Source organism: Pagrus pagrus (assembly GCF_965226575.1).
Source record: "Pagrus pagrus genome assembly, chromosome: 22".
Taxonomy (NCBI): Eukaryota; Metazoa; Chordata; class Actinopteri; order Spariformes; family Sparidae; genus Pagrus; species Pagrus pagrus.
The window spans coordinates 10,732,715-10,754,261 of record NC_140204.1 but is presented as its reverse complement, the minus strand read 5'-3'; the positions used below and the strand labels follow the sequence as shown (position 1 = coordinate 10,754,261).

At 40.8% G+C, this 21,547-nt stretch overlaps 3 protein-coding genes across 4 annotated transcripts; 2 read left to right on the top strand and 1 right to left on the bottom strand.

The window, feature by feature from the left end:
- Positions 1-1,957: 1,957 nt before the first annotated feature.
- On the bottom strand, positions 1,958-12,945 carry LOC311251535 (calpain-5). 2 transcript variants are annotated; one of them, XM_084344006.1, is made up of 14 exons: positions 12,764-12,945; positions 11,962-12,256; positions 9,157-9,340; positions 5,657-5,788; positions 5,361-5,572; positions 5,044-5,236; positions 4,766-4,959; positions 4,291-4,368; positions 3,693-4,119; positions 3,504-3,626; positions 3,214-3,410; positions 2,944-3,122; positions 2,543-2,679; positions 1,958-2,459 (listed from the first exon to the last, which is right to left on the bottom strand). In XM_084344006.1, the coding sequence occupies exons 3-14, from the start codon at positions 9,319-9,321 to the stop codon at positions 2,286-2,288; spliced, it is 2,211 nt and encodes a 736-aa protein (XP_084200132.1). In that variant the 5' UTR covers positions 9,322-9,340; positions 11,962-12,256; positions 12,764-12,945; the 3' UTR covers positions 1,958-2,285. The 2 variants fall into 2 exon arrangements, with proteins under 2 accessions (XP_084200132.1, XP_084200133.1); XM_084344007.1 differs by having other exon boundaries at positions 3,004-3,122.
- Positions 12,946-14,313: 1,368 nt separating this feature from the next.
- On the top strand, positions 14,314-16,943 carry cnpy4 (canopy FGF signaling regulator 4). The gene is made up of 6 exons (XM_084343975.1): positions 14,314-14,483; positions 14,672-14,798; positions 15,328-15,424; positions 15,540-15,662; positions 15,884-16,001; positions 16,364-16,943. Exons 1-6 carry the CDS (start codon positions 14,399-14,401, stop codon positions 16,498-16,500), a joined length of 687 nt encoding a protein of 228 aa, XP_084200101.1. The 5' UTR covers positions 14,314-14,398; the 3' UTR covers positions 16,501-16,943.
- A 251-nt stretch (positions 16,944-17,194) lies between these two features.
- On the top strand, positions 17,195-20,562 carry LOC311251521 (zona pellucida sperm-binding protein 3-like). Its single transcript, XM_084343982.1, has 8 exons — positions 17,195-17,635; positions 17,773-17,891; positions 18,942-19,045; positions 19,489-19,663; positions 19,861-19,978; positions 20,069-20,151; positions 20,254-20,354; positions 20,441-20,562. Exons 1-8 carry the CDS (start codon positions 17,252-17,254, stop codon positions 20,512-20,514), a joined length of 1,158 nt encoding a protein of 385 aa, XP_084200108.1. The 5' UTR covers positions 17,195-17,251; the 3' UTR covers positions 20,515-20,562.
- Positions 20,563-21,547: the final 985 nt, after the last annotated feature.

Sequence of the window (21,547 nt, the reverse complement as noted above, 5' to 3'; positions counted from 1 at the left end):
CTAACATGTTATCATTTATTTGTTGATTATAGGCTATTTTCTTAATGTTTATCTGAATCTGCAAGGTAACTAAAGTTATCACATGGGGGGCAGCATATCACCAGAGTTACCACTAACTGCTGTTTACCACAGCTGCCGTTAGCTAGTTAGCCCAGTTAGCCATGCAGCTAGCAGTTTGGACTGGGAGCTCAGGGACAAGGGGGATGTACCTGAACTTTGGCAAGCTGGTCAGCATGCTAACCTAAGTAGAAACCTCTGCAACATAGAGACAGCACAATGTCAAAACTGCAATTTATTCACATTCTGCTGATAATTTTAGTTATTTTTTATGTTTTAAACTAAAATCCTTACATACTGCCCCTTTAATGAGTTACTTCTACACTCAAAGCAACATTCATAGTAACAATGGCGATGAGTGATTCCCAACCTGTGGCTTCCTTTTTATGTCTATTCATAAAGTGCAAATCCTTATCATATAACATAATATGTTATAACATAATTAACGATGAAAGTAAAATAAAATAAAAAGACACACAACATGTGCCTAAAATGTCTAAAAGGGATCCTTGTCAGGGAATACAGAGAAAAAAAGAAAAAAGAAGAATAAGAATTGTGAAAACAGACAGAGTCTAATGGGAAAATCTAAGTAATTAAGTGGTATGAAGTGCAGAGAGAACAGGTACACAGTAAACGTTTCCCTCAAAGTGAACCGGACCTCAGGTGCAGGTAATGGTAGTTAATGGGACCGGTCTCTTTCAAAAGCGGCCCTCAAATAAAACAGGCTCTGCCTGACGATAAACAAATGCTGCCAAATGAGGAGAGATAAAGGCTTTTTATCTTGTGTTTGTATAATTTGCACTGGAGCAAAGTGTGGACTGACCTCATACGGCAGTGACTATGGTGACACAGTAGTTTCCTCAGTAGTATCAGCTTCAGTTATGTCAAGTCAACTCTGTGGCAGCGTAGCTCCATGATACAAATAAAAAGGTAGAATATATATATATTAAAAGGTTTCTACTTTCAACAGGGCAAACTTCATAGAGCACATTTTCTGACTAGTGATTGTTTTTTTCTTTTTTTGATCATAAAGCAGGTCTAGGTGCTGTGTAAATACTGTGAAAGTATCAAACTACTCAATTGGTTGAGGATTACATACAGCCCGCGTTCAGAAGCTGTGACTTCAAGCGAGCCGCCAGGACTCCTGTAAGGTTGTGATGTCACAACTATACAGCCACGCCCCCCAGCGTGGCCAAAGTTGCAATAACACCGGCAGAGCTGATGCAGAAACGTGGTAGTCGGTGCCTGCTCAGACCAGGTCCTTAAAGAGACAGACACTACAATGCAGCGTTCTGTGCATTAAAGGTGCAGTATGTAAGAATTAGCCACCTGTCAAATTTAAAAAACAGGGGCAGCGTATCACCAGGGAAAACCACTAACAGCTGCTAAATGTAGCTGCTGTTAGCTAGTAAGCTCAGTTAACCGCGCAGCTAGCAGACGTATTAGCTGATTCACCAGGACTGTGAGCTCAGAGCCCCGGAGGATTTTTGGTGCTGTTTAGTATTGGAAAATCACCTCTTGAGGTACAATGTCACAAGGGGCTAGCTAGTTAGCATGCTAACTTCAAGAGGTACCCCTGTACACACAGTACATAGACGTCTTTAAAATAATGTCAAAACTGTTATTTCTTCACATTCTGATGATAATTTTAGTTTATTTTTAAACATTATAAACTAAAATTCTTACATATTACACCTTTAAAAACAGGTAAACAATTTATTGTGGAATCCGAAATTAAAAACATGAACCTGAAAATGACAAGTGTGATATTTAGCTGTAATAATGAGAATCAAAACAGTTGAGCAATGTTAATTATTTAATAATATTAAAATGTTTTCAAAACACAAATGCATATTCACCATATAAATAATGTATATATAAAATAAAATGTGTTAATTGATGAAATTTAAAAAATGTTAATTCAATAACTGGTTAAACAACAGCAACAAAACACACATACAGTATATATATGACACACAAAACACTTAATTTGGCAGCAGTTTCAGGGTTTTTTAATAGACTGCTGAAGTCGCCTCGCCTGCATATCTGACCAGCAGACAGAGCATCTTATAAATAAATAAAAAAAACTTTACTCTAAACTGTCACTGCACTGAGACAACAAAGTTTTAGTAAATTTGTGAATGTAGCACCAGTGTTGTTTGTATTTTTAGGAACCGTCAACCAAACTGTTTGCTCATCAGCGTCCACCTGAGAGGACGAGTCACGTGTCACAAGTCTGTGAGACAGGCGCTGGAGGACGTCTCAATGTAGATGCACCGTCGGCATCCTGAACGGGATCGGCCTTGTAGATCTATCACGTGGCTCCGACTCCTCTCGGACTCTGCCGTCTGGAGACGAGCCTCGCCGAGCACCGAGTCCCACAGCAGACCTCTGCTCCATACCTGCACACAACAAGAGGTAGACCGACTGTGTGAGCATACTGTGAGTGAACATGTGTTACAGAGGAGATATGAATGGGTCAAACCTCTATAGAGATGTGTGTGTCGGGGGATCTCCTGTAGAAGATGGCTCTGAGATTGAACTCAGGGTTTCCCTCCGCCTTGAATACTCGCGTCCTTATGGTGTCGTTCTCACAGTGCACTATGGCGTAAACATCTGGAGCTGTGGGCCGCAACACACAACACAAGAAGGTGTAAAGAAGAAACAAAACAAAAAGCTGTAACTTGTACTCAACTACTGTACTAAAGGGCATTTTGAGGTACTTTCAGAGCGATATAACGTACTTTTTAACCATCTGCATTTATCTGATGGCTGTAGATACATTTCAGAATAACATTTACACAGGGAAAACATGTGAAATACTGTTTAGCTCTGGTTCATTGCTAAGGAAGCAACAAGCGTGTGTCCCCAGGTGTGTTTTCTCACTTGTTCTGCCCTCTTCTGTCTTTAAAACTAAGGGGGATGTGGTGTTGTGCTTTAAGCCACCTGTCTGTTTGGGAGGGCTGAGTCCTGACGCTCTGCGAAGGTGGACTGTGGTCACAATAGAGGGTTGAGGTAGAAAACACTGGAACAGAGAGGGGGACGGCAAATCATCCCTCAGTTCCCTGTGCAAAAAAAAGAAAGATTAAACTAAACGAGTCTACAGAAGATTGGAATAAAGAGGAAGAGATTGTGTTAAATTTGAGAAAAACACACCTTAGTCGGACGTGGGAGTGGGAGAAGAAGCGAAGGAGGAAGCGTCCTGTGGCGCCTGGCAGAAAGGTGGTGGGCAACACGACGTAGCGACCCAGAGCCAGCGTCCCCTTCAGCGTCACACTGCGGGAGTCCATGTAGACGGAGCTGGCAGCCTGCTCCACCACACACTGCACCCGGCTGCAGCGGTTCACCTCCACCTGGACCAGGATGAGGTGGCAGGAAGGAAGTTATTTATATTTTTATATATTCAAATTGATAAAAGATGTGTTGCTAACATTTGAACTTCTCACCTTCAGCACCTCGAAGCCTATAGGCAGGTTCTCTCCGCCTCCATCTTTCCTCCGTATCCTCCTGTCCTCCTGCTGCAGACAGATCAGCACCTCCTCCTCTTTGCCTCTCAGCTCAAACATGAACTAAGAAGATATCTTGTTAGCTTTCTTGCACTCATTAAAACACTTACGTTTCCACAATAGTTTTACCTGTGGATTGTGCAGGAAAGTGTCTCTGTGGTTGATGCATCCTCCACATCGACTCCTCTTGTCCATCTGTGCCTCCCATTCCTCCACCTCCCCACCATCATCCTCCTTTGTCGCTTTTTTCACAGCCTTATCTCGCTCACACCTTCCTCCTTTATTTCCTGTTTGCTGACTCTCCCCAAGCCTGGCCTCCTTCCGGTGACCTCGCTGCTTGGTCCCTCCGGCTTTGGCGTTGTTCCTCGCCAAGCTCAGCGCGTGGTTGCTGTGGAGGACAGCGGGTGGAGGTATTTCCGGAGAGGTTGGAGCTGGAGCCCACTCCCCATAGTGGCGCACCTCCCTCCAGTGAGAGCTCGGCCACAGCAGAGCCTGCTCCACCAGCCGGCACACCACCACATCTGTGAAGTAGCGACAGAAATCCTCGAAATCCATCCTGAGGAATTAAAGAAACATGAGGTCACCAACAGAATGTGTAGATCATGCTGCTTTTAACTTATTCAATTGAAACTGCTCAAATATCCATCCAGGAACACTAACAGCTACTTTACGGAAGGTGTTGTCGATTCAAACAAATAATAAAGGATGAAAAAAGATCATTATCTACCAAAACTCCCCAACGTCTCGAACGACGAGGCCCATCTTCTCCCTCTCTGCCCGACTCGTCTGCTGCCACTGCTGCGACCTGCAGGGGGCGTGCAAGCGCAACAATGTCAACGGCAGCAGAAAAAAAAAAATGCAGAGCTGCAAGGTTCAACACACTGGAAATGACATGTGAAATATACAAGTAGTGTTTCAACTTCTGGAAACCTTTATAGGTCCATTTTGGCCATTTTCAGAGTTTCTCAGACTTTCATAATGTAAACGACAGATGTCCCCTCGTAAAGCAACTCCAAAACTATTGTAAAATGTCAGAAATTGTCCAGAAAAGTTGCAGTGGCACTATAAAATGTTGTAAAACACACTGACACTGTTAAATGTCAGCAGAGGCTTCGTTCCCACAGCTCCTGCAAAATGTATGATGTACTAAGCAGTCACACATGTGGCAGACGAAGCCGGTGCAGAGTTCAGAGCACCCTCACCCCTGACTCCAGGCACCCGTCCAGTCTGTGGTCCCCCACGGGTTCCTCATGCGCACCATGAAGAGTCGGGCCACCCCGCCTGTCTGCAGCAGCTTCTCCCCGGGCCTCACCTTCCTCACCGCTGTGATCCCGTAGGCGTGTCCTCGCACCAGACCGCAGTCCATTACCGACTCCACTGTCTCCCCCTCCGCTGGCTGAGAAATGACAAACATACTGAACTCTTCTAACATATTACGCATCGCTTTTGATTGAAGATACTCCGAAAAACAAGGCTTTACCCGTATGGAGCAGGTGATGAGGGCTTTGCGCTCATGTGCCTTGGCGAGTGTTTGGAAGAACGCCCTCCTCTGGTCGCCGTGCAGGCTGAGGGCCTCACGATCCAGGCTGAGGGGCTCCGAAACCCCACCAGTGAAGTCGATCAGTGCCTCTGTGGTGTTTCCTCCCTCCAGGGCCTCATAGCAGCCGTTCAGCCTGGAGAGAATCAGATAGATCAACTGAGTGATTAATGGTTTTTCCGCTCTTTTCACTTTTCGACAGGTGTTTGTTTTTCAAGTGGATGTAATTCCTGCTTCCTATAAGACCACGGAGCTCTTACTTGGCGTAGGCCTTCTCCAAGAGGGCGCTCCAAAACTCACGAGGTGTAGCTGAGCGGCAGAAGAGCAGCACTCCGTCCCTGCTGACCGGCAGGCGGTCGTCCACAACGACATCCATCCATCGGCCAAGTCGCCAGAACCGGAAATGAAAGATTCCCGCGTACAGGTCAAGACGCTTTGGATTCCACTCCTGCTCCATGTGGTCGGGGATCACCTGGGAGGAGGAGAGGAGATGTCAATACAGAGAGGACGACGGTTGGCAAGGAGGAAGAAGGGAAAGGAAACAAAAATACACCACCTTCTTCCACAGAGACGGCTCAGATGCTAAGCAGGAGATGGCTGCCACCATCCAGCAGTTACCCAGACTGCCTTGGTGCAAGTCACGAGTGCTGATGCCATCGACAAACAGACGGGGGTCCTTACATATCTCCTGGAGTTCGATCAGAAGAAAGAGACATTAAACCTGCATTAGTTGATTTTCTGACAAATATTAAGTCCAATATTTCCCTCCGCCCACTTCTGAATGAAATCTCTTTCGTTTCTTTAGCTGCTAAACGCTACGCTAGTCTCTAACTTTGTCCGTCTGCCCTTTGTTGCTGGGCAGGCAACGTACAGCAGGTCTTTAATAGGGATGAACAAGTGCACAATTATTTGAATCTGTTCAGCCGACTAAATTATCTGTACCCATTTCTGTACGTGGAATGGGAGGGAAGGGCTTGAACGAGAAAACAGTCTGGACTAACGGGAAGCTGTTAATTTAAGCCTGAAGCTGATTTGGTTGATGAGAAGTGTACTATATTTATTATTTGTTCGAAAACTATATGCAGAACAGTCAATCTGTCTGCTGCTGCATGAAACTGGAAAAAGTGGTGAGAGTAAACACAAACACAGGTAAAAGCTGCAGGTCAGAAAAACAAAACAGTGAGCTGAACGATGCTAAAATGCTGAGGGGAGTCAGCTTTTTCTAGGCTCGGTTTTTAGTTTAATGAAATCTAGTTTGGTTGTTATCCTGCTGGATCTACCGTCTTGGATCTACTGGCTGGATCTTCAATGTGTTTTTCTCCTTCAGTCGGGCCAACCCTACTGAAATAACAGTTTATGGGGGGGAGTTCCCCGTTACCTGGTCTAATATGGTCTCCTGATTTGCTCATCAACCATACTTTTTCATTATTGACCATGATTATTGACTTGGCTTTTCATCTTTCAACACTTTCAATTGTAAATGTGTGTGCTGAACTTTTAAAACAGAATTCCTCGGGGTCGAGGGATGTTGACATCGAACCCTGCGATGAGTAATATCTACTCATTAAACGCGTTGACTTCACTGAAACCAAATCTCACTCCAAACTAAAGCCCTATCACTACGAGTTAACCCTTTTAATCCATTCTTAATATAAAGATAAAGATTATACAGAAGCCTAAAATAAACTCTGATTTACGATAGCAGCAGTTAGTAGTGTCAGTGTTTTATGAGGCCAGTGAGCTGATTCAGTCAGAGTGTCAGCACTGCTGAGGAGACAGATCCTGTCTGTGTGGACCTGTTGATCTCAGTTTGGACAGGGTCAGGTAACAGTAGAAGTGCTGCTGGACACACACACACACACACACACACACACTCACACTCAGTGGTCACAACCTCTTTAAGTGTAACTCAAGGCAAGTTGTGAACCTTCCTCGAGATGATATCAAGTTCATAACAAGTACGAGGACGCCTAGATTAGGAAGTGGACGGTGAAAGGGACGTTACAGAGTGAGTGGATGTAGTGTGTGTGTGTGTGTGTGTGAGTGTGTGTCAGCAGAGAGAGGCGACAGATGTCACTCTATCATCCAGCTCCCTGTTGACACGCTTAAAATACCTGAGTGGAGCATTAGGAACACAATACCATTCACCCCTTTTTTTCAGCACTGACTCAGCGAATTAACAGCCAGCAGGGATTCACATTAACAGCGCTGACGGTTTGTTCCTCCATGAACTGCTGATCATAACACACAGACGTGTCTGCATGTTTAATTGGAGGACAGCGTGCTGGAGGTCTTGAAAGTCTTTAAAAGCAGTGATTTGATTTACTCTGCAAAGGTTTTCAATATTTTCCACATCTCTTCCTGCATGCAGTTCACAGTAACTTATCCATGTCATGGCTATGTCACATTTTTTTAAACGTACTGGTAACTGCTGACAAAAACCTGAGCTATATTTGGAACTATAGCACGTACTTACTAAATAATTGTCGGACTTACTGTCTCTTCTGGTTTTCTGTCATTTATTTGAGTCGACTGTTGAAAAGGCATTTAAAAGTAATTTTACCTGCATTAAAGGTCTTAAAAAGTGTTAGATTTAACTTGGAGAACAATGCAAAACCCAAGATTTACATGGGTTCCTGCATTTGGGGAAAAAGCTTTTAGGTTGACTTTACTTTAAACTTTTTTTAAAAAGTCAGTAGTAAAGTAAAGTAGACTTTATTGAAATTACTAGTCTACAATACTTTTATTTTTGAGGTAATTTTGAGGTAATGTTTCCCTGACTTTTAATAGTCAAGTCCCTTTGACAGATTTTACAGTGTAAGACGTTTCCAAAATTGAAAAAGAATTACCAGGAAATTCGAAACGAAACACACAGAAAAAAGCTTCAATCTCTTGTGACAAAAATGCTCATTGTGACTCCTTTTGTAGTCTTCATTGTGCATTTCTAATAAAATAAAATATTTATTCTTGACTTTCTTTACACGTGTCAGGACAGTTTAAAAAAGAGGTGTGGGTAAAGGAGCAGTAAGACGTTACAACAGGTGGATGTAAGAGAACATACCAACAAACTGTTGATGAAGAAAGACTTGATGTTGATTTGAAAACATTATTAGTCATGCATACAGAAATAGACTATTCCCTGAAAATCTACAGAGATTGTTTATATTAAGATCACTACGACTGTACGTACTAACATTAAATCAAATTGTATTTCAGTATATGGAGTGAAACTGGAATTCTCTGCACAATAACATAAAATGCTGCTCAAACATTATTCAATTTAAAATAATATTTAAAGAAAAATAATCGGGACATTATGAACCATTTACTGTTGGATTCTTATATGATCTGTGAAAAGAAAAAAACAAATAAGGTAGAGCACTCTGTATGTACAGTAATAAGCAATAATAAAAGTTTTTCTTCTCCCTGCTCCTTTTTCATTCATTGAATGTATAAAAGCATTTTGGGTAAAAGTGTATACTTTGTCTTAGTCACTTTGTTCAAGTGTTTTCTGTATTATATGTACATTAAAACAAAAACACTGAAATATGAAAACATATAAAAAGAAAAAATGATTTCCTGACAAGTCCTACTGTTAAATCTCCATAGATTTTGGCGACAGACACCCGACAACAAATAAATTAACCTTGACTTTAACCTCCCATTCCACTACTGCTATTAAGAGCCACGTAGCTTGCTTTAGCCAAAATAAACACATATACTTATACACAGCTACACCCATCTCCACACTGTGCTAAAAACACCTGGACTATTTAAATTGGCTGTTGCTTTTTCCACACTGTACACACACACACACATAAACACACTAATGGAGCGGTCCATCAGCAGCACGCCCCACTTGCTGCACGAGGGCTCAGCTTTCACTGCCTCCTATAATAGAAAGCGCTTTAATTAACCCAATCTAATGGAAATGTAACGTGCTGAGCCGGGCCACTCCAGGTTAACTCTTTGTTGTTGTCTGGTTTGAACTAAGGGAAATGTGGCTATGCAGAGAAGTAAGAACAAGACGTTATTAATCTGTTTAATATCACTCACCCTTGGTCTCTTCCAGGTCAGTCCCGGCGGAGGCTCCCTCTTGTAGAAGAGCGACTGGGCTGCAGGGGGGAACAGGGGATCCTTGAAGAGCGCACCTCGACGCAAGCAGGCCCGCCTCAGCTTGTGAAAGCTTTGACCCTGGAAGTTGATTATCCGTTCAGGCATCGTGGCCGCAGAGGAGAGCCTTCAGGAGAGGAGGAAAGAAAGAGAGAAAAGGGACAGATGACTTTAGAAATGTTCATGAGCATAATTATGGGACTATAGTTATAAAAACATATGTGTCAGTGTCAGGTAATGGGAGCGCTAGCTGCATGGCTAAATGAGCTAACAGGCTAACACCAGCTACAGTCAGAAGCAGTTAGTGGTTACGCAGGTGATACACTGCCCCTGTTTTTTCGAGTATGAATTTGTCAGTTGGCCAATTTTTACATATTGCACCTTTAGTACCTAATGTGGTTAATTACAGTGTCACTTTATTTAAATGTTATGGTGTACAACAAATGACTGTAATGTCCTGTGATAATAAAATTGTTGTCGAAAGATATAATTGATGCTGAAGCATGTTTATAAATAGCTTTAGAACAAAAATAGATACAGGTCAAACCCTGAAGTATATAACTAAAGATATTGTATGCAGTTAAACATGGTGGGCCGACCGATTTAACGTCTCTGCTGTGCTTATTTTATGTACTATATTACTTTTCTTGTGTCATTGATAAACCAAATCTGGCCAAAAGCAACATCCAAACACCAGTCGGGCTAAGTGCTAGCTAGTTCTGGCTAAACTCAAGCTGTCATTGTCTTTATTCTGTCTCCAACTGAACGACAGTCAAAGTGTTAATCAAAATATGCATTTTAGATGAATGAGATGTATAAACGTTGACATAGCATAATGAAAAAAGAAAATTAAATTGTTTGTGGCGCAGCGGTAAACTGTGATTGGTTCTCAAACATCAGCCCCTGGCAGTCGACTTTCAGTTAAGATTAATGAGTGGACCGCAGAAAAACATTTGTGACCAGAAAATTGTATGTTGAACCTCCTCTGACAGATACAAGTATATTTCATGGTCATGGCCAAAGGTCACAATAATTCTGTGCGACACAAAAAAGGACTGTTGTTCTGCGGTAAACACAGCGAGCTACGCAACTCCCTTTGTCGACGTGACCCATAATTCAAGTGCACACTGTCAACATTTTAACACTGAATATCTGTGTTTGCATAGTTAATCAAACAGTAGAGTAAGCTGTTACAATCTGGTCTGTCACATGTTTTAAGCCTGACTTATGAGCAGATCAACAGTGACTCATACACAAAACACACAAGTAAAACATGTAATCTAGCTTTTAAATAAAATGGCTTTTTTGGGTAAAGTGCAGCTTATCTGTGCGAGATGTGACATCCTGAACCAAACCTGCAACAGTTTACCGGGATCAGCTTTAATCATCCGATTAAACTGAACTCACATAAATTTGATGCACCTGCAAATACGACAGAAACGTTATTTTGTTTTTGTTTACAACAGCTGTTGATATTTACAGGGAAATATAAGAAGCATTTCAGTACTAGACAATTTACCACTTTTTTCATTATCTTTTTTACTCAAGTGTGTTGCCTAGCAGGGTCAATGTGTGTGTGTGTGTGTGTATGTGTGTGTGTGTGTGTGTGTGTGTGTGTGTGTGTGTGTTGGTGTTGAGAGGACATGGTGAGGACAGCAGTAAGGTAATAGTATCGTTTTAGCCATCAGTGATATGACCTGCTGGGCTCAGCAGCATGTGTGTGTGTGAACATTGACTGGTGTGTGTGAGGGGAGAGTATGCCAGGTGCAGCGTGTGCAAGTGTGTATGTGTGTGTGTGTGTGTGTGTGTGTGTGTGTGTGTGTGTCCATGGCAGGGTCAGCTCAGGGGCCTCGCTGAGGAGAAACCTTGCTTGGGTTTACAGACACCTCGCAGGTCGGTGTCGACAACTATCAGCAACACTCATTTTTCAATCCATAATTTAATGATTGCAGCAATAATGACCCACGCTGTGCCCTCCACACACAACACTCTGCTAACGTCTTTGTTGTTTGGTTTTGATAAAGACTCCTAGCAGCAGAAATTACATATTGTGCATTTGAAATCCCTTAATTTATAATTTTTACCTGTCTAACCTTGTTTATCGCTTCTACTTTTGACTGCTACTGTGCATGTATTACATTTTTCAATAGACTTTTTTTCTTTCCATGCTTCTTCCAGCCAGTTTCACAGTTTGTGTGCACAAAACACTAATCTGAGAAGCTTGAATGCACTTCAAGGCAATTTGTTAAATAATGTCTGATTTAATACAAAATCAAAAATAAACACAAAATTAGCTTATTTCTTTAATAATGACACATTATTTACACTTTAATTCTATCTGAAAATATGAGCTATATAATACAAGTTTTACTACAGCATCTACACACATTACTGATATAAACATCCTCTGACAGCATCAGAAAACATTATACACTTATTTACTATTATTATTATTATTATTATTATTATTACTATTATTACTATTATTATGATTATTTTTATACATCATAATGTTTATCACTGTCTATTGTTAGTCTGTGTATTAAAAGAGCTGTCATCAGTTTGAGTGATAGTGTTTCTTTTCCCTGATTTGAACGGGTTGAACTTTGTATTGTGACTACAGATTGTATCATTAGTGAGCTTAGCTAAAGGACTTCATGAAATATTAGTCATTATTAATTAGATTATGTGAGTTTTATGTCGTTGTTATCAGTGTTATCACTATCAACTGCAGGTAGATCCTTTTACCTTAGCGTCAGACTAGAAGTTTATCCACTTGCTGTCCTAAGATGAAACTATTTCTTCAGTTCAGGCAGTGGATCCACGACCATGTCCTCCTTTGGTCATTTAGGGAATCCAAATCTTCCAGCGACAATCAGACACAATCTGTTGTGACCAACAGTTGGCATTCGCCACCTCTTTTCCTCTTATTCTTCTTAAAAGCTGACTGACACTTTCTTCTTCTGTCCTCTGAAGCTGTCAGGAGCGTGTGACTCATCTCCAGCGGCTGCTTAAGTCATCTTAGAGATCTGTTTCGTCGGACCTGTCGGGAAGAAATGAGATGATTTCAGACAAACTGCCGGGGATGAAATGCAAAAAAGAAAACTGACGCTGCGGCATTAAAGCACAGCTTCATGTGAGCGCTCCCAGCTCCCTCACACCATCTCTTAAGACCGAGTATCATATGTGTGTATACGTAACAGCCTCCAAGGTTGATGCACGAGTGTGTGTGTGTCCATGTGCATTGAGCCGTGACACACACGGCGCAGGGTGTCACAGCTGGAGCCTGGTGCCTGTGTAACTTTATCTCCCTCCACACAGACAATAGACAGACAGTCACCTCGCTAAGTGACATAACACACAATTATAGCTGTGGGAGCCTCGCGCCAGTCAAATACTACAGTTACTGCAGTTATTCTTGAGTTTCAGACACGTTATCCTCTGACGCCTGCAGCGTGCAAACTGTTCTCCTGCTGGAGAACGTAAACAAATGTGTTTTCTACCAGTGTGTGTGTGTGTGTGTGTGTGTGCGTGTGTGTGTGTCACTCACTCCTGCTCGTGCTCCTCTGTCTTCTTCTCTCTCTCCTTCTTCTTTCCTTTCTGTCCTCATATTAACATGGCCTATGACTCCCTCTCTTCTCGTTTTCTGTCTTATCTTTTTTGCCGTCTTCTCCTCTTCCCCCTCTCTCCTCTCTATCTTCTCGTCAGCAGCAGTCTCCCGGAGTATCTGTTGCTGTGTGGTGTGTTGCCCCTGACACCCGAGAAACCAAGAGGCAAGCGCCTTCTATTTTAACCACCTCACTGCCAAATATCAAGGTGATCGCCCGCCCTCCCCCCATCCCTGTGTGATCAACCTGAACTCAAAGCTGATGAAATATGTGGGAATATGGGAATATTTCTAGTATTTTGTTTTGTTTTGTTGATAAATGAGGTGCAGGATGAATTTACTGGTTTGAAAATAGTCCACTCCAGGTAAAGGTCCTGACTTTAAAACCTTTCTTGAATAAAATAACAGTATTATGATAACTTTACCCCCCATGTATGAAAAAGTAAACTCATTTTGTTGTTAAATGTTCCCTGTCAGTGTATATTTGATGTTTTTGGATTAATATTACAGCTGCATTCATGTGTATGTCACATTTCACTGCTGTTGATGTTGACTAATTTTCTACTTTTTACACTGTTGGGTAGTTTAATCTACAACAACACATCATATTCTATAAAATGATCGTGTGTTTGTGGTGGTGCTGTCCTGTGAGAATTATGTATCTCTAAAAAGTTACAGTTTAATGTTTAATGTTTAACAGTTTAATCAGCCCGTTTCCAGCTTTGTAACGATGCATTTTCCAGATCTTCCAAGAGGGTCCTTAAAAAGTTACTTTAGTTTAAGAAGCAGGACAATGTTATCGGCCCGTGAAGGAGCATATAATCCTTCAGATTATCATAAAAATTCAAGTAGTTTTGATTAAGTAAATGAGGTAATAAAATATGATTTCTTTATACCCTACTTTAAATAAAATACTGCAGCTTCCTTAATCAAACCTTTGTGTAATTAAAAAAACACATTTTAGGTGGTACGTCTTTGCCAAACAAACTGAAAATATGGACTGTTTGTGTGCTTATTTTCCCCTGTGGATACATACTACCTATAAGTAATAGATAGCTGTAGTTTTATACTTTTTAAAACAGTAATTTAGCATCATTAACCAACTAACATTACATTGAGTTAGCTAGTAAGTAAGACATTCTTCCTTATGGCTATATGGTCTTTCTTAATTAACTTTAAACCCAGTAACTGTGTCGAAAATGCTAATTTTTCTGCGTAATATTAGTCAAAAACAAGTTGGTTAACAAACAAATGATACTCACAGGTCACTTAGGTCACAAAAATAACAACAAACATGTTGAGGAAATTGTTCAGCAATCCTAAAACTAAAACTCAAACAAGAAGAATCATGTTTAATGTGAAATATTGACTAATACATATAACTTTTCTTATAAGTACTGATGAGTTTTCTTCTGTCGACAATCTTCCCTGAAATCCAGTTATCAGGCATCTGCTGCGCATGTCTGTGAAGCGACGCACTACGCATGCGCAGTTGTAAGTTGCCATCTGAGTTGCCGATGTGGCTGCTCTGATGTTCAACTCTTTCTCCGCCTGCAGCTTTAACAACACACTGTTGCCATGAAACTTTGTGCACTTGTCTTGTTGTGTGTCTGCAGTCTTGTCACAGCAAACGAAGACGACAGACTGCCGAACAAATGCGAAGGTAGGACGAAGAAGTGACGCTTGCTAGCTGTTGTGATGCTATATGCGACTTTGTAACAGCACTGTGACGTGTGTTTACATACTTATGTGTCCTCGGGCGTCTGCCTAACCTCTGACAAATATTATGTATATATACACACCTATATGTGTGTATATATGTATATATAAGTTTCTCTTCCTGTCTGTCAGTGTGTAAGTTTCTGACAATAGAGCTGCAGGATGCTCTGGAGAAAACTGGCCGCTCCAAGGAGGTGCTGGAGGTGGGAGAGGTGCTGGACACTGGCAAGAGGAGGAGAAAGATCAAATACAACACCTCGTAAGTTCACTGGGGAGGATGTCACTCAGTATGAAGACAAGATACCATGTGATAAACTGAGCTTTATGTTAATCTATAATAAATCATGCTCTGTATTCTTAAAAAAGCTTGAAAGTTCTGGGGAGCTTATTTTCCTCTGAGGACAGCTTGTTTATTTAGTTATGGAAAAAATAAATATTTCTGAGTTTGTATTAAATGTAAAAATCTGTATTTGAATTTCTTCTCCAACACTACATAGTGCCCCTTTAAAAATCAAAACAACAACAACAACAAAGATATCTGTACTTTGAAAGAAAGGCAATACAATTATGAAAACTGTCAGGGAAATAATCTGATGGATAAATAGGTGTAATTAAGATGCAAAACAAAACAAGGTTGTATAACAAACCCCAAAAGTTTGCAATTTGAATACAAATTTGATAGATGTTAAATAAAATACAGTTATTTATATATAAAAAAAATATTATATATATAATATAAATAAATATAATATAATGTTGATTTTTATGCAGCTGTTTTCTGCTCACAGGGAAACTCGGCTGACTGAGGCGGTAGACAACATATGTGAGCGCATCCTGCAGTATAGTGTCCACGCAGAGAGGCCTGGCAGCCTCCGATACGCCAAGGTGAAGTTTATCTGTGTGCTTTTTAAAGGTCTTCCATGGATTCTCGTAGATTTAATCGCCGTCAAAACTAATTTGTGTGGCAAACTAACAGCTGGCTGCTTTGTGCGTGTTGCAGGGTGCAAGTCAGACCATGACGACCCTGAAGAACCTGGTTCACAAAGGAGTTAAAGTGGACCTGGGTATGCCGTATGAGCTGTGGGACGAACCCTCTGTGGAGGTGTCCGACATGAAAAAACAGGTAAGGAGAGTGTGTGTGTGTGTGCCTCATGTAGATAAAATGAATACTTCAACATAAGTTATAAGTGAGTCAAAAACAGATTATACTACGTATCAACAAGCTGTATTAGAAACAATAAAAACACCTTTTTAACACCACTTGACAATAAAGATGTTTATAGTAACGAACTTACTTCTGACCACATGAATGTGCGTGTGTGTGTGTGTGTGTGTGTTGTTCAGTGTGAGACGATGCTGGAGCAGTATGAGGAGGTTGTGGAGGACTGGTACTTCCATCATCAGGACAAGAGGCTGGAGAACTTCCTCTGTCAGAAGCACGTTCTCAGGCCAACAGAGCAAGGTACACCTGTGGTCTAATGTTGCTTTGAATGGTTTTAACTCTCTTCAGCTTGGGAACACATTTAGTGAAAGTCTCCTCCGTCATTCCAGTGATGCATTCTTGAACTTTTAATAAAGAAGTTTAGTCAGTTGAGACGTGCAAACCTTTATCTGCCTTGAAGATTCATCATCTGTGTCATTTTTCATAAACTTTGTGTTGAGCAGCTTTCTAAAAGAGCACTTCTCCAATCACAAGTTGGAAAAAGAAAGGAATGAGAACAAAACCCCACAATTTCATATAAAAAAGCCAAAATGATCTGCTGAAAATACACCACACATCTCAAACCTTCTCTCCAATGTGTGTTTTTTTTCTCCCTCTCTCAGAATGTATGGAGGAGGTGTGGAAAGGAGACCTGGGAACCAAAGGAGGGGCCAAGGAGGCAGAGAGTGAAAGCACAGAAAAGGAGGGAGGACAAGAGGAGGAGAAGGAGGATAAAAGACACGACGGCGGGGAGCTATGAAGATAAGACGGGAAATGCAGAAGACAATTAAATAACCTCCGTTTTTTAGCTTTTGGCAGGCAAACTGCAAAGAATGAATGTATTGTGTCCTACAGTCAGCCAACACTTTTTCTGCTGCCATAGTTGGTTAAAACCTTTATTGGATTTTATGATGGGAGTTAAGACTTTATAGACTTAAACACTAAATTCCTCCTGGTGTTTTTATATGAAGGGTGTGAGCCTTTTACTTCACATGCTGTTGCACCTTTATAAACACTCAGCTGTTTGGATGGAGCCTTTACATGAGTACGCGTTAAGATTTTCTAGTATTATATCAGTGCTGTTACATCTCTTTCTATGCCAAGGTTATATGGTACATATCGGTATTTTTTACCCCAGTTTGCAGTCTTTAAATGCAATATGTACAGGTTTTTATTGTGGTAATAAAATACTTTTTTATAACACTTTTGAATGTTTTGTTTTCATTTTGTTAAAAATTGAAACTATTTGTTAGAAATAAAAATATGAACCAGAAAATTAGCACAGTAAGCGAGTGTGAGCCTGCTAGTGCTCATAAAGATTCTGTTAGGTCCTTGAATCGCAGGGAATTATGTTTTGAAAGTCCTTGAATTTAAGAAGGCGTTGGAACGCTGAGCCGGTAAATGTGTGATTGTTACACTGATGCTTCAGGTCACTAATGAGGGATGATCAGTCTCAGGTGTGTTCCTCTTGACAGCCACAGTGAAGAGGTTTTCAGTGCAGCAACACTACAATGCCTTTCATTTCTGCCTACTTCACACTTTCTCTCTATATTCTGTCTAAACTAGACACAATTCGATGCTACTCCTACCAAACCAAACCTCTTTTTCTCTCATTCTCTGAGTTAGCTGCTCTCGAAAGAAACTTGGATCGGACAAAAAGGCCAAACTCCCACGCTGGAGATCACACAGTGAAAACCTTTGTGGTGAAATGTCATGAGGACAGCATCGAGGTTGTGATGAAAGCTCATCTGTTTGACCCCGGGCAGCCTGTGGAGCCCAAGGACTTGAGGCTGGGACCTGTGGGTGCTGCTGAGCATCTCTGCACGGCCAAAGTGTCTGGAAACGGGGAGTACATCATCAGAGCACACCTGACTGACTGTGGGGGCAAAGTGACGGTTGGTGAGCCTCTTGATTATCAAAATGTAAAGTCAGTTTTATTGTATGAAAAGAAAAGGATGTGAGTGTTTTGTTGATTATTGTGGCTTCCTGCTGCCACCTAGTGGTTTTATTTTGATGATGCTGTTGTGTGTAGTTCACCCAGAATGCTGTGCTGTACAACAACCTGCTGCTGTACTCTCCTCCTCCTCCATCGGCTGGAGACATGTTGAGAGTGAAAGGAGCTGCTGTTCCAGTCCAGTGTGAATATACAAGGTGCATTTACAAACATAAAACTAGGGCTTTATGTGCATCGCTGGTACAAAGTGGCTTACAGAGAACAGTTTATGCTGTAAACAAAAGGGGTGCACCGATATATCGGCTGATATTCGGCTTGTTAACCGCTATCGGACTCTCAGATTTCTTTTTTTATTGTAAAAATACAGAATAGATAAATAACAAGAAACAGAATACAAGCAGGAGACAATGATTGGGAAGTAAAAAAAACAATTAACTTCAAAAAGAAAAGAGCAGGAAGAGTCAAAGAAAAGACCCGTTAAGACAAATAAATAGATCAGCACACACAAATGTTTGACACAGCTAAAGAGAAAACATGATTAATTAATCAATTTCTCTGTTTCCGTGGCAACAAGGAACAAAAATATAATGAGCAACAACACAAAAACATTGGTATTGGTATCAGCTATTGGCCAAATTGTAATTTTAAACATCAGTGGCCCAGAATTTAAAAATCACTGCGTCCCAAGTATAAAACAATATGTGCAGTGAGAAATACATGCAAAACCTTCAAAAGAAAAGAGGAGTTGAGGAGAAACGAGAGTAAAAAACAAAACCAAGGGAAAAAAACAAAGCCACCTTTTGTTTCCAGCCTGAAAAATAATGATTAGTTGTATTTATACACACTGAAGTAGTTTGTGTTTGCTATAATCATTCATCTTCCTGTTCCAGCCCTGAAGAGAGCTCATCTTATTGTGATGGTGGGAGACGAAACAGACTGAGGTCATATACACAAATGACAGTGAGCTGAAGGAGAGACCGGTGTCATATTTGATCCTGGTTCAGTTTCGGTTTAAAGTCTCCCTGCAGAGTTCTGGATGAGTTTGATTCAAGACAGAGAGGATGTCACAGAAACATAATAAATTGTTGTAGTCTAAAGTGGCCACACTATCATCTTTCTGTCATTCATTTGCCATGAATTGAAACTTTATTTTCGGGTAGTTTTTACTGTTAATTACTCATTTTTCCTCTTGGAAATGTTTACTCAAGCGTTTACGTTGCCTGTTTTGAATCCCCTCCACCGTGCAGGAGGTACACAGTGAGTAGCAGGGCTCTGAAACCAACCTGGACTCCCCTGATCTCCACCCTATCAACGCACCTGGACCTGGACTTTCACCTCAGGCTCATGACAGGTGAGCTGGTTTCAGTCTGGTTGATTTAAAGAAAAGAAAAAACTACTGAAAAAGTGACAGAAAATAAGCAATGGCTGACAAACAGGACCATAACTACCACTGAGGACAGTAGTGTATCGACTGCAACCGTTTTAACAACCTGTATCTATTTGTAACTTCAGGTTTTGGTTGAAATTATTAAGAAAAAGCCAAATGAAAATGGTAAAATATACTTCATTACCACTGTTTAACAGGGCCAGCTTCTCTGCTGAAATGCAGAAAAATAAAATTGTGGTCAGTGGTAATGAAACTCTTCTTTACTAGTTCACCCTGCCAGAACATGCTCACTCCCTGACTACATCTGGTTAAAAGAGGTGAATTTCTCTTATGTACTCTGGCAGATAATAATGTTATTTTCCCGAGTGAGACTTTAAAAGTTTAAAAATATTCCCATCATTCCTCAGGTGACTGGAGCAGAGAGAGAAAGTCATCTGTTTTCTTCCCGAGTGACACGGTCAACATCCAGGCCTCTGTAGACCGTCATCATCCTCCTCTTCGTCTGTTTGTAGACAGCTGCGTGGCCACTCTGACCTCTGATGTGAATTCCTACCCCAGATACCCCTTCATAGACCACCAGGGGTGAGTCATTACATCTTTCATGTCTGCAGCGGTTCCTCTGATTAATTTTACCAATATTAAAAACTACTTCCTCCTGGCCCACACTGCCGGTTCAAATCCCTCCACTTTCCTGTTATTATAAATTCACCCAAATCACTGATGTATTAAATGCTGAGATCAGAAGTTAAATCTGATAAGGATGTGTCCGTTCTTTCCAGATGTTTCACAGACTCCCAGCTGCACGGCTCCAGCTCGCGTTTCCTGCCCAGAGTCGAGGACCACCTCCTCCACATTCAGCTCCAACCGTTCCTCTTCCACCAGGACCGCAGACACACCGTCAGAACTGATTTCACGTGTTTTATACATACATTTATACCCACAGTGAGAAGAAAAATACCTCAGCATGTGTTGCACTGTCTCCTGCAGATTTATATAACATGTTACTTGGAAGCAGAGCCCATTTCAAACAAGGATCCAGGGAAAAGGGCTTGTTCCTTCATGAGTGGGAGGTCTGTTTCATCTAAACTCCTGTTTTATTTCTCTAAAAACTTCTCCTTTAAAAAAATGTGGAGCTTATAAAAAGGATAATCACAAATATTTTTATCCATCAGGTGGAGGTCAGTGGATGGAGATGACCGTGTGTGTGAGAGCTGCAGCACCAAGTCCAACCACAGGAGGGCATTGAGGAGCAGAACAAAGCACGGACCAGCCGGTAGTGCTGCATTCAAAATCTGTAGCAGTTTAGATGGATGATGTTGAAATATGATTCAATTAACTCAGATCTTTGTGTACCTGCAGAGCCGCACATGGAGACCAGCTTGGGTCCAATAATATTTCTGAGGCCAGTGGGAAAACACAAACATCTGGGTTGAAGTAACTAAATGAATAAAAACTGGTGTTTAAGCACCTGTAAGAAAAACTTCACAAAGTCAGACTTGTGTTTTTTAGAAGCAGACTAGAGCGGACAGGTACAATTTCCCCATTCCCCATAATAATAATAATAACTTTATTTATTCAGCAGGATTCAAACATTTCAAAAGTAATTTGTAAGCATTTTATAAGACAAGGTTGTATAACTAAATGTAGTTTGTTTCCTACTAAAGACATAAATTATATGGATTTATTTATAATTCGTAAAAAAAAAAAAAAAAGATTACAATGAGGCACATAAAATCAAACAAGTAAAAATAATAAAAATACATATACCCAAGAGTAATGTAAGATAAAAACAATTAAAATAAATAAAACGGATAAGATGACTGTATTTTGATGGGCTCCGATGAATATATATAAAGAAAAGTGAAAACTAAATCTTCTTTGTCTGCAGGTTGATTGATTTGTGTGTGTTGCAGGATGCAGTTTAACCAACTTCATTTTTGTAGTCACAATCTGGCTGGAGATCAGTCAGAGAAAGGAAATGAGTAAGAACTCACTTAATTGTTTTTTCATTAGTGGTCTATTTCTCAACCTTGCATAATAAAGGTTAAAAAATCCACATCCGTCAGCGCCGCTCTTCTGCAATGATTTCTTCTGATGACAAAACTCCACCACAAGATCAAACACAATATTTTTATCCAATCACACAGGCCCTTTTTAATCTTTTATTGGACAAAGCAGAGCCTGATATCAGTTGGACGATATTATCAGCAGATATTGGCAAAAGGTACTGTATATCAGTTTCGGCTGCGGCCATATATACAGTCTAAAAGGAAAAATAAGGTTATAATGCAGTAAAAGATGCTCGGGGTAATTTATAATAAACTCACAGTATTCCCAAGTTTACTGTTTCCGTACATTGATGTAATTTTAGACAATACATTTTGTTGTGACACTAAAATAGCCAGCCTCCGTTATCTACGATCTAAGGTTTACAAACAGAAAAGCAAGTAAGAGTGAAAGCTTAAG